Source organism: Mauremys mutica, chromosome 1, assembly GCF_020497125.1.
Source record: "Mauremys mutica isolate MM-2020 ecotype Southern chromosome 1, ASM2049712v1, whole genome shotgun sequence".
NCBI classification, from domain to species: Eukaryota; Metazoa; Chordata; order Testudines; family Geoemydidae; genus Mauremys; species Mauremys mutica.
In genome coordinates this window covers 113,780,057-113,794,154 of record NC_059072.1, presented here as the reverse complement: position 1 = coordinate 113,794,154, position 14,098 = coordinate 113,780,057, and the positions used below count along the sequence as shown (strand labels likewise).

The 14,098-nt window shown below is 45.5% G+C and overlaps 1 protein-coding gene across 3 annotated transcripts in view; it reads left to right on the top strand.

Annotated features, from left to right (window-relative positions):
* Positions 1 to 14,098, top strand: part of BID (BH3 interacting domain death agonist) — a 35,352-nt gene that overhangs the window by 18,670 nt on the left and 2,584 nt on the right. For 2 of the 3 annotated variants that reach the window (XM_044991749.1, XM_044991741.1), the window contains exons 2-6: positions 7,128 to 7,234; positions 7,803 to 7,871; positions 8,835 to 9,042; positions 10,078 to 10,217; positions 12,303 to 12,515. In XM_044991749.1, coding sequence (XP_044847684.1) covers positions 7,863 to 7,871; positions 8,835 to 9,042; positions 10,078 to 10,217; positions 12,303 to 12,515 — 570 coding nt within the window. In that variant the 5' untranslated portion in view covers positions 7,128 to 7,234; positions 7,803 to 7,862. The remainder of the gene's footprint in view (positions 1 to 7,127; positions 7,235 to 7,802; positions 7,872 to 8,834; positions 9,043 to 10,077; positions 10,218 to 12,302; positions 12,516 to 14,098) is intronic. The other variant, XM_044991757.1, reaches the window with a different exon arrangement.

Genomic DNA, 14,098 nt, shown 5'->3' with positions numbered 1-14,098 from the left:
ATGGAGGATGCAGTCCTTATTGTGCAGAGACAGCCCAGCACAACATGAAGAAATTGCCAGACTTGTGCCTAAAGATTTAGGCAAGGCTGGTTTGCAAGTGATTTTTTTCCAACTGCTGCTTTAGACAGAGGCACGTCTTTTGAAGCGCGTGAGGCCTGATCTGCACCAGATTGTAGCAGTCACTCACATGTCCACATCACCAAAAATACGTCCACCTTCTAGTCTTTTCTGGGACTTACCTGCTGATGTTGCCTAGTTTATTCCCAAGTCGTGCCACGATTGTGAGCCATAATTACCTGGTAACTAGCTTTCTCTGGACTATGCTGCTTAGTCTCATTTTGAAGAACTGATTGCTAAGCAGTTTTGGAGCCAACTCTCTGTTCTGTGTTTGTACAGTACCTAGCACAACAGGGTCCTGGTCTGTGTGATTGGGGCTGCTAGGCACCTCAGGAAAAACAGAAGCCTAGCATTTCCCTTGTTCTACACTGTTTCCCTGCACTGCCAACTACAAATGCTTCAGACTGTGGGCTAGGAGCAGAGCTCACACAGATCCTGGAATGTATGTCTGAGAGAACAGCAATATGTTTTTGCAAGGATGCTAACTGAGGCTGAATGGATATGCGTGATTTTTATACACTGGGACTCTAGCAGTGGGGCTTCAAAGGGAAACGGCTCCAGCCTACCAACCTGCAGTCACAGGCAGCACCAGACAAGCTGCTGGTAACTGAACTGAGACCTGGTTTAAGACTCCCAGTTCTGCATTTAAATTAACAAGATGAGTTTTTAAAGGCGCCATGAAGGGGGAGGGAGTGAAGACCAAAAGGAATTAAAGTGACTGACTTTTAAATGTCTCCCTGCCTCTCAGAAGCAATTTGTGGTCACTGGCCATTTTAAATTCACTTGTTTAAATAAATAATTGGGAGTATTGAATTGCTCCCAGTGGAGATTTATTTTCAGTATAAAGTGAATTGAAATTCACTGTTATTCCGCAAACTGCTTCTTAAGGGCAGGCAGGCAGGCTTGGGGAGGGGGGCCTAATGAGCTCAGGTTTCCTAAATAAAAGGAGTAATATAATATAATCATATAGATAATAAATCAACATCCAAAGCAGAAAGGGAGTTTATGGCCTTTTCCCTACTGTTTTTTTTTTTCACATTTTTCTACCACAAACTGTTTTCCATAGATGAAAATACAATTAAAACTCTTTAAAAGTTTAAATACATCTAAAACTAATGATCTGGGCCAAGATTTTCAAATGTTTAGTGACTCTTCATGGCTGCATTTTTATTTTTTTTTAGGGGTCCAATGAGACTCCTTAAAGGGGCCTGATTTTTCAAAAAGTGCTGATCATCCACCCTCTGAAAATCAGAGCTATCATTAAGCTATCTCAAGTGGGATGTCCAATAATTGAGGCACTCCATCACTAATCACTTTTAAAAATCTTGGCCCTAAACTCTAATAGCAGTAAACCACTTGAGAGTGCATTATATAATTGGTTCACACCTTGGTCATCCGAAACATGTGAGGTGTGTCCTGATAGACTAGTAACGAAGACCCCTAGAGTGGCTTATTGGTATAGTAAGTATTTTTTCTTAGGCTACCTTTACACGCAGAGCTAGGAGTGCGATTCCCAGCTTGCATACACACACACTCATGGTAGCTTGATGGAGAGCTAGCATGAGTATGAGTAGTAGTGCAACCACAGTAGCATGGGCAGTGGTAGCACAACTAAGCCATCTTGAGTACATATCCACAGGGCTCAGGCGAGGTTGCACTTGGCGTGACTGAGTAGTGCTGCCACTGCCTGTGCTACCACAGCTACACTACTGTTTATACTCGCGCTAGCTCTCATCTAGTCACCCCAGTGTGCGTACGTGAGCTGGAAACGGCAGCCCGAGGATATGATGAGTCATGTCCAAACAATGCCAGAGCTGTTATGCACTTATATTATTTCTGCCTCTCAGTGTGAAATTCATATAGAAGGTGAAGTTTGTTTATCTAAAACAATTTTTCAAACATTTCAAATGGTTCCTTAAGGCATTTGAATAAGTTGGAGTACAATGTGTATGTCGTGGTGGGGGAAACATGGTGATGAGAGTTAGCCAGCCGTCGCTGGAACATATTAAGACTATGTGTTTATACTAGTGAGACTCTGGATTACAAGCCTGTTTTTTTGCAATACCTGGAATAAAGCAGTTTAGTTCTCTCCTAGCTACATTAGGTAAGACATGGGAGGTAATTGTCCTGCTCTCCTCAGTGCTGGTGAGGCCTCAGTTGGAGTACTGTATCCAGTTCTGACTGCCACACTTTAAGAAAGATGTGGCAAAATTGGAGCAAGTCCAGAGGAGAGCAACGGAAATGATGGTAGGTTTAGACAACCGAGCATCTGAGGAAAGGCTGAAAGAATTGAACATGTTTAGTCTAGAGAACAGGAGGCTGAGAGGGGGGGATACAAGTCTTCATATACCTAAATAGTGGTTATTAAAGAGAATGGTGATCAATTGTCCATCAAGGGTAGGATAACTAGTAATCATCTTAGTTTGTAGCAAGGGCAATTTAGATTAGCTATTAGGAAACCCTTTCTAACTATAAGGGTGGGTAAGCACCGGAACAGGCTTCCAAGGGAGGTTGTGGAATCCCCATCATTGAAGAGTTTTATGAATAGGTTGAACAAAAACTTGTCCGGGATGGTCTAGCTCAGGGGTCGGCAACCTTTCAGAAGTGGTGTGCAGAGTCTTCATTTAGTCACTCTAATTTAAGATTTTGTGTGCCAGTCATACATTTTAACGTTTTTAGAAGGTCTCTTTCTATGAGTCTATAATATATAACTAAACTATTGTTGTATGTAAAGTAAATAAGGTTTTTTAAATGTTTAAGAGGCTTCATTTAAAATTAAATTAAAATGCAGAGCCCCCCCCTCCCCCCCCCCGGACCGGTGGCCAGGACCCGGGCAATGTGAGTGCCACTAAAAATCAGCTCGTGTGCCGCCTTCGGCACCCGCATGATAGGTTGCCTACCCCTGGTCTAACTTTATTAGGTCCTACCCCTCCAAGGGGGGAATGAACTAGATGACCTCTTGAAGTCCCTTCCAGCCCTGTATTTCTGTGCTTGTCTAACCAGGCAGCAGCAAGCTTCCCAGGGAGCAGGGACCACAGCCGAGTTACAGATATTAGCCTTTGTTTTGCTGAATGTATTATTTTTATTAATATATAAGAACATATGAAGATAAATGTGACACCCATGCTTTTAAAACACATCATTTGGGTTACCCTTTTGCTTTCCCCCCACAATTCAACTCCACTATGGTTTTTAACTGTTTCCACTATCTTGCAGAACAGCAGATGTAGAAATTGTTTGATACCACTTGAAAGCTGAGATTCTCCCTCCGACGTAGGGTGGTTTTTATGCGTGGACAGGAATCAGGATACAGGCAACAACTGAGTAAGAGGCCAGGTTACTTCTGCAGTGAAGACAAGCCTTATGGTGAATAGGCAGTCACACAGGACTACCTTTCCATATTCTTAGCTTAAACCACAACACCCACCCACCTCACCTCACCCCCAAAAAAACCCGCCACCCTATCATGATGATGCGGTGTACATTAAAGTTGAGAGAATGTTTAGGGACATTAATTATAGCCTTTTTAGCATGGCACTATTAACTTTAGCCCTTTAGTAGTGGGGTGGGCCATCATTGGAGGAGAATATATATATATATATATATATATATATATATATATATATATATATATATATATATATATATATATGGCTTCCTTCACTTAAAAAAAGAGGTGTGTTCTTATCTCAAGTTAACTAACACGAAGTAAAATCCTCATGAAGATTATGTAATTTGTAGTTTCCACACAAATTAGCGACTCAAATTAAAGACTATGGGGGAGCCCAGGCTTTACCTCTACCTGCTAGGTTGTGTGAAACTACAAACTGCCTTGTCTTTATTAGGATTTTACCTCAAGTTAACAACCTGCTTTTTTGTACTGAAGACAAGGCCTAAGAAAAGGGTGATCAAACAACCTGTTCCAGGGTCTCGAAAATAGAATTAGGGTGCCCCTAGAATAGCTCACTTATCACTCTGTTCCGGGTTTACCAAGGGTTCCTTCAAAACAGCCCACTTATTAACCAACCTGTTTTCCTAAGGTCTGGGTTTCCAGGGTGGCTAAGGAAATACCCGGAGGACATGGATACAACCTTCTGATAAATGATTGGCACAAAACAGTGTGCTTTCCAAAACCTGGCACCTTTTTATTGGTGCAGATTCCCTTATAGCAAGTCAAAGAGCACCCCAAACCATATTGCCTTGTGGTTTGAAATGTTCTGAAGTGGCTGCCCCCTGTTTCCGATGGCCAGTCTGCTGCAGGTTGCTGACAGCAATTGATAACGGTTCTTTAGGTCTTACATATAAACATTTTCTCCGCAATCAACACACATACCGTATTTATCGGCGTATAACACGCACTTTTTTCCCCTGAAAATAGGGGGCAAATGATGTGTGCGTGTTATACGCCGATATAACCACCCCAGGCAGAAAAGAAAAGCGCCGCCCCCCCCCCAGCGGCGCTGAGCGGCGCCCTAGCCCCTGCCCCACTCCCGAGCAGCGCGGCCCTAGCCCCCCCCACAGCGGCCCGAGCCCCCGCCCTCTCCCCCCCCCCAGCGGCGGGGCCTGAGCCCCGAGCCCCGGCCTGCGCGAGCGGCGCGGCCCGGCCCTAGCCCCCTCCCGAGCGGCCCGGCCCGAGCTGCCTTAGCCCCCGCGCCCCTCCAGAGCGGCCCGAGACCCCGTCCTCCCTCCCTCCCCCGAGCGGCCCTGGCCCTAGCCCCCGCCCGAGCGGCCCGGCCCGAGCCCCCCTCCCCGCGAACCTTATTTACCTTATAAGTGGTAATAATATTAATAAAACAATTTCTGAGCTACCCTTATTTTGCTTCAAAGTCCTTTATTTGAAATTTAAGTTTTTTTCCTGAAATTTCCCCCTTAAAATGAAGGTGCGTGTTATACGCCTGTGCGTGTTATACGCCGATAAATACGGTACATACATACATCTTTATTAACACACATACACTGTGCTATCGTGTACGATGACTATAACTTTGACTGACAAGCTTATTTTGTCTGCTGACTTTGCTCTATTGACAGGATTCTCTCTGGTAGTGGTGCTGCTGCTGCTTGTCTTTCAGGTCTCAGGTCTCTGCTTCTTCAGCTCTTCCCTCCTCATGTCAGTTGTCTACTGAGACACACTGACTTTTATACTGACCTGTCAGAACTTTCTAGACACTTCTGCTAATATCTTCCTGTTAGATCTTACTTGGGTGCATGCCAACTGCCAATCATTCCAAACTATCAGTTCTCTTTTTAGCCTGCAATTGTTGTTTACCTCATAGTTATGATCTGCTGACCTTTCTCCTACTTTGGTTTTCCCACCAATTTTATTTTTAATCTGTGTGACCTGCAGCTTTCACTTAATCATGGAGTGCCTCTTGCTTATTTAAAATGGAAGCCAGAGGTACAAAATGGAGTCTGGGGAGTTTTCTCTGGTATCAGGAGAATAGAAAGGAGGTCTTTTTGCCTCCTCCATGACACAGCTGGTCTGGTACATTATATCACATTTTACATTACATATGTTGTGGGTCACTGACTGAGACAGGGTGTTGAACTAGATGGACCAATGGTCTGATGCAGGGCCCCAATTTTTTCCAAGATCTAATTGGTTAATGTGTGGCTGTTAGATGGAACCAAGTCAATTCTGAGAGATCATGGATAAAAGAACTGCTGCCCAAGTATTTGTATGTGGGGTTTTTTGTTTGTTTGAAATCACAAATCTGTAAAAACCCTCCAAAAAGCTGGGAAATACCTTTTCTTTCCTGAACAATTTGTATCTCCTTGTGGCTTGCATCTGAGCTTGAAGTTTGTAAGTTTCTGCATTTTTTCACTTCCTCTTTTCCACCTGCACTCTGAGTCATTTTAATGCACTGTTTTGTTCACCACCGTAAACTGCTCCAACAGGGGCCAAGACAGATGTGAGAGTGTGCTATGGAGTGGCGCAAAGTTTAAAGCTAGTGCCGGTCAGTGGTGACTGGAAGATCACATCAGAAGTATCTTGGTGCCCTCAGCCCATCCTGGGTGAACTGGTGTCCACATTGCAAAACAAACACAGACAAACAAACAAACACCACTGCAGCTCGCACCCTCAGCACAGAGACCAAGGAGTTAGTGGAGTTGGAGATGAAACTCCTGTCTCCCCTTACAGCTGAGCCCATCCAGGTCACGTTTGGTGTACATGGGCTGGGATGTGGGGCCAGCTTGCAACACTGAAGCCCACACAGTATCCGCTCTTTGGACAGAGAGCAGAGTTCAGAGCTCTGTGTTTGGCACTAGTCAACTGAACTATATGCCTTCAAAAAACTAAGTAGAAGCCCCCCCTGTTCCAGCAGAGGGAGCTCCAGGCATTTGTGAGGTTGCCTTTCTGAAATTCTCAAGAATTGTAACGTTCAAAAACCAATAGGAGAACACTTCAATCTCCCGGACGCTCAATAACAGACTTAAAAGTGGCAATTCTTCAACAACAAAAATTTCAAAAACAGACTCCAATGAGAAACTGCAGAACTGGAATTAATTTGCAAACTGGACACCATCAAATTGGGCCTCAATAAAGACTGAGAGTGGATGGATCACTACAAAAAGCAATTTTCCCTCTGCAGAGACTCACACCTTCTTGTCAACTGTTGGAAATGGGCCACCTTGATTGCATTGGCCTCTACTACAAAAGTATTTTTCCCTCCCTTGGTATTCACCCCTCTTGTCAACTGTTGAGAATAGGCCACTTCCGCTTTAATTGAATTGGCCTCGTTAACACTGACCCCTCACTTGGTAAGGCAACTCCCATCTTTTCATGGGCTATAATATATATTCTGCTTACTAAGTGACAAGTAACCCCGGATACTTGACATTCTGCTTACTGGGTTTTTTGGTTTTTTTTTCACTCCATGCATCTGATGAAGTGAGTTTTGGCCCACGAAAGCGTATACCCAAATACATTTGTTAGTCTCTTAAGGACTCCTCGTTGTTTTTTCTGAAAACAGTTTGTTTGTGACTGATTTCTTATGTTCTCCCTGTAGGTTCTCCCTGAGTTGTAGCAGTGGCATGGCTGTGCTAAGGAGCTTTTATTAAACGTGATTGGAGGCCTTTGGCAGGATACAAACAGCTTGACTCTCAACAACACCAGGTACTTGAACTGGGTTATTTCCTGTACACCTGTGGGGCAGGCAGTGTGTTAGGTGCTGACACCTAACACACTGCCAGCCCCGGAGCACCCCCCCCCGAGTTGGTGCCTATGATCAGGACATCTTGGATCCTTCACTAGCCAGGCCAGAGGTCCACCTGGAGCTAAACTTGCTCTCCATTCCAACAGCTGGCCCCAGCTAAGGCAGAACGCCCTGACTCTAAAAGCCCCTGTTCCTTTCTAGGACTCTTGCTGTCATGGTGATTGTCAGGCCCCCCCCCCCGCCTCTCCATTATCATGCCTGTTCATAAAGCAGGAAGGCGGAGCTACCAGTGAGGGAGGCATTGTGTCTTCCTATCCCACCCCTCTTCACTCCTAAAAAGGGGCCTACTTGCTCATCTGGTCCAGTGTTCACAGCGTTCCCTATGACTGCCAAATCACCAAGCATGTGTTCCTGGGGAAGGCCCATGCTCCGCAAAGCAGGGCTGGATCAGTAAGGGCTTGTCAAAGAGAATCTCTGGGACAAAGTGGCTTGCAGGCTCGTTGGCATCTTCCTTTTGTTCCCTTGCAGGGAAAGGACTCGTGCGTTGAAAGCTAAGGGTAACACAGCTGCACCGGCCCAGCAGCCAGCATGGATCAGGTCAGTTCCAAAAGGTTTTACGTTTCAAAATGCTGTAAGTTTAAATTTTCAGAAGTGACTGGTGATCTTGTGTGCCCAGCTTAAGGGGTGTGATTTCCCTCTGCCCTGACCCTCTGAAAATCAGGCCTCTCTTGAGGTATCTAGTGATTTTTGGGTGCTCAACTTTAGTTGCTTTTTAAAATATAGGCCAAAAAAAGTGTATTATTTAACATTTAATAATCTGGGGGCTACTCAGTCTGAACTCATTTTGGTTCCTAGTCCCTGTGCAAGTTTGGGTATGCAGGCACTACGTTTCTGTACAGCTTGGACTTTCTGCCAACATGCTGCCACCCATACAGGCAGCTCATTCCCCAGTCTGTGTGAATGGGTGTGCCTGCATATCTGAGATCAGACTCAAGCAGCCTGCTCTCTTTCTGACGCTAGCTGAACATGGTCATTATTGACCTTGTCTAGGTCCCAGTCAAACAGTGAGATGAAAGATGTGCTCTTAACTTTTGAAGAGTCTGTATTTTTTTGGTGTGAGAACCCTCCCCTTGTTAATATCTCACATTGCTTATTTTTAAATGGTAAATGGACATCAGTTGCTTATATTTATGACAGGAAATAGACTAATCAATTCCCAAATTCAAGGTAACAGGCTTATGGTCTGAGTTTGTGTAAGTACATGTTTTAAAATGGTAGTTTTAAACTGCAGCTTGAAATACATGGAGCATCTTAAATTAATCCTTCCACCACTGGATTAGTAAAAACAAAAATCATGCAGCACTTTCTGTAGGTCCTACACATAAACAAAGCCATGACGATCAAAATGCAGTCATGCAACTATGCAGTCTCTTTGGTGAACATTATTTTAGGCTCCTGGAGGAGGTCCACAATAGAGAGACAGTAGTGGAAAAGTCCTCTCAGGCAGGAGTGTCTTGTTGGCTGTCAGATTCATGATGACTTACTGGTGCTTATTTTTAGGGTCTGTGTGGCGATGTACAGGTGGAGCGCATCCTCGTGTATTCCTTTCTGAAGAACTGTCACAACTGTGATTTCAGCAAAGAGCTGGATTCTCTGAGAAGCCAGGTGATGGTTTCCTCACCAAAAGACTTCCTCTGTGCTGAGTTTGATGATGGGGAGCTTCAGACAGATGGGAATCGGAGTGGCCGGTTCCAGAATGGTGAGCCAGGTAAGTACTCTCCTTCTTCCCTTATCCCACTGTCCTGAAGCTGAGCTCTTCTGTAGCAGAATGGTACAAGGAGTATTTTATCTGCGGAATATTGCTGTGCTGTCGCTCTTGATGTTAACAAATTGGGCTTTCTTAGTTCAGAAGGTACAGCTGATGCTTAGCACCTTATCTTCCCTGTCTAGATATTTCTGGAACACTCTTCACCATAGTACCTAGATGCCTTTTCTTCCACACCCTTGCAGTTTGCCTTAATGGAGCCCCAAACTCCAGTCTACTTTGTTAGGCCTTAAGTTTTAGAAGGTGTTTGGATAATTGGCACCTGTTGGCTAGTTTAGAACTGGGACTTTAGGAATAACTCGTATCTCTGCTATTTGGGCTGAAATTCACCACATTTTGCTTTGCCTGTGTGATGGGGAAACGGTATCCAAAGATGGCTGATGCAACAGGAATAGTACTGACTGTTATCTACTCTTGGATGGGTGATCTCTCATATCAATCCGGGTGTTTATGGTAGGTGGCACTCTGCCCTCCAAATCGGTATTAAACTGATGCCCCAGGATGGTGTCAGAGGTGGCTCTGGTAATAGAGATACTGTATTCTAGATGAGATGTAAGAGGTCCTGGCCATGGTTGTGAAAAATCATGTGGCTTTTTTACCATCCAGGATGAGGGTGTTACCACAGTGGCCTGGCCAAATTTCATTTCAGTAGCTATATTTTAAATTTCCCCTGCAGTATCATTTGGGTCAGATATTTCTCCTGAGCTACTACGTAGTGCTGCTGGACATTCAGCTCTCCGTTCAGGGCTATCGTGTTCCACCTCAGAGGTGGCTGCATGTCAGTGATGAGTGGAATGATCCCTGGGGCATGTAGTAGTTTCGAACACTTTGTGGGGAGAGCTGCTGTGCGAGGATGAAAGTAAGAGCGCTTTTGGGGTACTTGAGCCTGTTGTACGCCTGCACTGGACCTGGATTTGGTCATGTCTGTATGTGAACAAAATCCTGTTTAAAACCATCTCTTTATTTTGCTGGAATTAGGTTCTGTTGTTGATGAGGACGTTTTCCGGCTCATCGGCGCTCAGCTTGCTGAGATCGGGGACCAAGTGGCTAGGGAGATCGATCAGAGAGTAGTAAATGATCTAATGCGGCAATTTGTGAATGAGAATCTGTCCAGAGAGGTAAGTGAGGAATTCAGCTGATTAGCAATAACTAAAGCAAGATGAAAATGTAACAGATCCCTCTGGATGTGATCAGCAGAATGGAGAGTTGCCTGGGTTGTTATTTTAGGTAGTTTGTTGCTTTCAGCATGACCAGGTCAAGAATCCATCCTTTGTATGCACCTTCCATGTAAAGATCCCAGAAAACATTACATCAGCTTCACAAAACCTTGAGAGGTAGGTCCAGCAGTGTTGTCATCCCCTTCTTGCAGTGGAGAAGCTAACGCACAGATAGGGTAAGGGCCTGACTTTCAGATGTGCTTAGCACTCTGTGGCCACTGACGTCAGTGGGAGTTGCAAGGACTCAGCACCTCCTGAAAATCAGGCCAAAAATCACTGCAAAAAACCCCACAGCAGCGAGTCTCAGAGTCTGAGTCAACTGTCTGAGGCTCACGCTATAGGGCTAAAAATCATGTAGACATTCCCGCTTGGACTGGATTCCGGGCTCTTAGAGCCACCCCCATCATCATGTTTCAGAGCCTGGGCTCCAGCCTGAGCAGGAACATCTCCACTCCACCGCCATTTTAGCCTGAAGATCAGGGCTCTGAGACTCGCTGCTGTGGATTTGTGGGGTTTTTTGGTTTAGTTTGGCTTTTGCGGTGTAGATGTGCCCTAAGTGACTTAGCTAACAGTGAACCTTGTGCATTTGTTAAGACTGTAAAACTCTCAGCTGTTTCATGTACACAGCTAGGCACACTGGTGCTTAAGTAATACTATCAGTTGCAGAAACTCAGCAACCCTTAGATACTACAGTGTTGGGTGTTGCAGAAAACCCTTAGAGGAAGGAATAAAGACCAGCTCTTCCAACTCCACTCATGTGCTTTAGCCATAAACCATCCTTCCTCTCAGAAGGACCCAGGTCTAGATCTGCTAGTCAGTTTTATTCACCTCCTTAGAGCTCTCCCTTATCTTCAGATAAGTGTGGCATTTTGGCGCTCATCCACTCTTGCCCAGGATATGTTTCCCAAGCATCTCTGTGCAAGTTACAGACAATGCAGTGTGTGATCTGTTATGCTCCAGAGTCAAACTCTCAGCAAGTGGCGTGTGGTAGACAGTGCTGGATTATTTTAAACAATCTGTCTATTCATATCGTAAAACCCCTTGTTGTATAAAATCTAACGGTCTGGTCCTGAAAGACTCTGAGTAGCCACAATTCCCACTGACCTTCAGTGGCAGCTGAGAGTGCTCAGGACCTTGTTAGGCCTCCAATTTATGACCTTGGCATAAAACTTTTAAACTCCAGCAATGTAGGAGGCAGAGACATGCACCTTTTTTGCACGGGACTAGATAAGCTTTTTGTGCATTGCTTAGTCAGAACAAAGTAGTTAGTTTGTGCAGCATCTAGATCAGTGATGGGCAAACTGTGGGCCATGTGTGGCCCATCAGGGTAATCTGATTGCAGACTGAGAGACATTTTGCTGAAGTTGACCGTCAGCAGGCATAGCCCCCAGCTCCCAGTGGTTGTGGAGGGCCGGGCCTACGGACGGTCAACATCCACAAAATGTCTCACAGCCCGCAGTCAGATTACCCTGATGGGCCACATGCGGCCTGCAGGTTGCCCACCACTGATCTAGATTGTGTTGCTGGGGATATATGTATTTTTTCACTGATCCAGAGCAGCACCTGGATTAATTTCTCATCAGTACCCTCCATCACTTGCTCTGTTGTCCTGGGTCTTTGTCCTCTAGGGCCCAGTCCAGTGGGAGGGCATTCAGCACCTTTCAGGCTCTGGTAATGTATGTGTAAGCTCTTCAGGCTGGGACCACATCTCACTCCATGTTTGTAAAGATAGATTTAAATTTACCAGCACAATATGTAACTTCTGTCCTGTGTAAATCCTGCGGTTCATGGTGGTGACCCCCGTTGCATAAAAGCCACTCAAGGTGGGAAATGCCACCCAGTATGAGTCCATGTGTGCTGCTGAGTTGAAGGGATTGTAGCAGCGTTTTGGGGCAGTTGGGTGGATGAATGTTTTGTCACTCTTACAGGCCGTAGTAGGATATGTAGAGAGACACTTACTGTAATTTTTCTCTCCCCTCTGTTCAGGAGATAATGAGGCGTCTGTCTAATACAGTGGAGGGGCTCATGAGAACCGTACCTTTGGAAATGGAGCAGGAGAAAGCCATGTTGGTGCTATCAATGGTTTTAGCCAGAACAGTAGCAAACAAAATGCCATCCCTTCTACACCGTGTCTTTAACACCACTGTGAATTACATCAACCAGAACCTCCACAATTACGTCGTCAACCTGCAACAAGAAGTAAGAATCATCAAACTGTCTCTTAAGCTGTGGGAGTCTCCCAAGAAAAATGGCAACTCAGGACTAGGCAAAGCAGTTTAGGGGATGGGATTGGGATTGTATGTGATCTAGCAGAGCTCCCTCCAGCTCTAATTGCTATCTATAGTCCTATAGAATCAATGGTGTCTTTTTACTACCTTACAGCCACTTAAGGCTTTGCAGCAGGAGCTGGAGTCCCACTCTGCTTAGGTACCAGTACTGTTGTGGGAGGCGTCTGGCCAAGGGGAGTTGCGGGGGAGCTGTGTGAGAAACTTGCAGCTCCACCCACTCGCTCACCTGAGTTCAAATCCAAAGGTTGACCTCTTCCAGCACAGTGTGTCCACAAGCCCCCTGCCCATAGGCAAGGGGTGGTGTGAATAGTAAGTCGCATGTTGCTCACACCAGCTTCTCCTGGGCGTGGCATGGATGGGCCCAAGAGTGATCAGTTCCTCCAGGGCAAAAAAGGTAGTTGCCCAAACTGAGCCCCAATTCTGATCATGTTCCACTGGTCTCTGCACCCATTTCTGTCCTGCTGGGTTCCCCTTCTCTCTCTGTTCCCCACCTGAAACGGCCACTCTAAGTGGTTACGGTAATTTTAGTGACACAGGGACAGATAAGGCAACAAGAGAATGGGGAAATGTTTAAATAGTAGAGAGAGACCCCATTCTTCTTTTCTGTCTGCGGTGCTACTGCACAGCTGGAGTGACAGTGAGCCAAGATCTGTAGTTGAGAGGTTAGAGGTTAAAGTGTCCTGAGGAGGTGGTGTTTTCAAAGCTGGAGATATAGAAAGTGAGCACTAAACTAAGCTGTTACTGAAAAGGCAGCTGGGCTCTGATACATAAGGAACTGCCCTTACAAAATTGATAGGGGAAATGTTAAATAACTAATTTGCCCATAGTGTACCACTGGGTATTTGAAAACTTGGCAGTGGTGGTGCATTGACACAGGGGCAGACATGGAAGCACCTGAGAGCAAAGGGAACAGTGTCATTTCACTGCAGGTGATGGAGTATCCTTGGGAGGTGGTCAGCACTGTCTGCATGGTAGAGCTGAGCTGCATCCTAGTCTGCAGCGGTAGCGTTTCTGGAATTATTCAGATCCACAAGCTCTTCTCTGTCCTCCTGCACAAACACAGGGAGGGCACATGAGCTACGGGACATAGTGCAATGGCTCCAGAACAGCTGCTCAGCCTGGGGGGAGAGGATCCTCACTGCACAGTCACGTTACTCAGGCCGCACAGTGGAGTCAGGATTTGGACCATAGTTGTTGTAGCAAATGGTGTGTTGGCTACAATAATTGTCTGAAAACTGACTGGCAGGTGTGTTAAGTGGGTTACCAATGCCTGTCTGTCTTGACTGGTGGCACAAGGCCAAATGAATGACACTTTTTTTCATACGTGACTCAAACTTTAATGCACTGCTTGGGGCAGCGTATTTTAAAGAGTGTGCAACAGAGCCAGTTCCTACAGGTTAATACTGCAGAAACAGCTCCCCAGATGTGCATTGCCTTGGGAACTGGCCAATCCCCAAGATTTAGATGTGGCGAAGAGAAGGTGTCTGGGCAGAA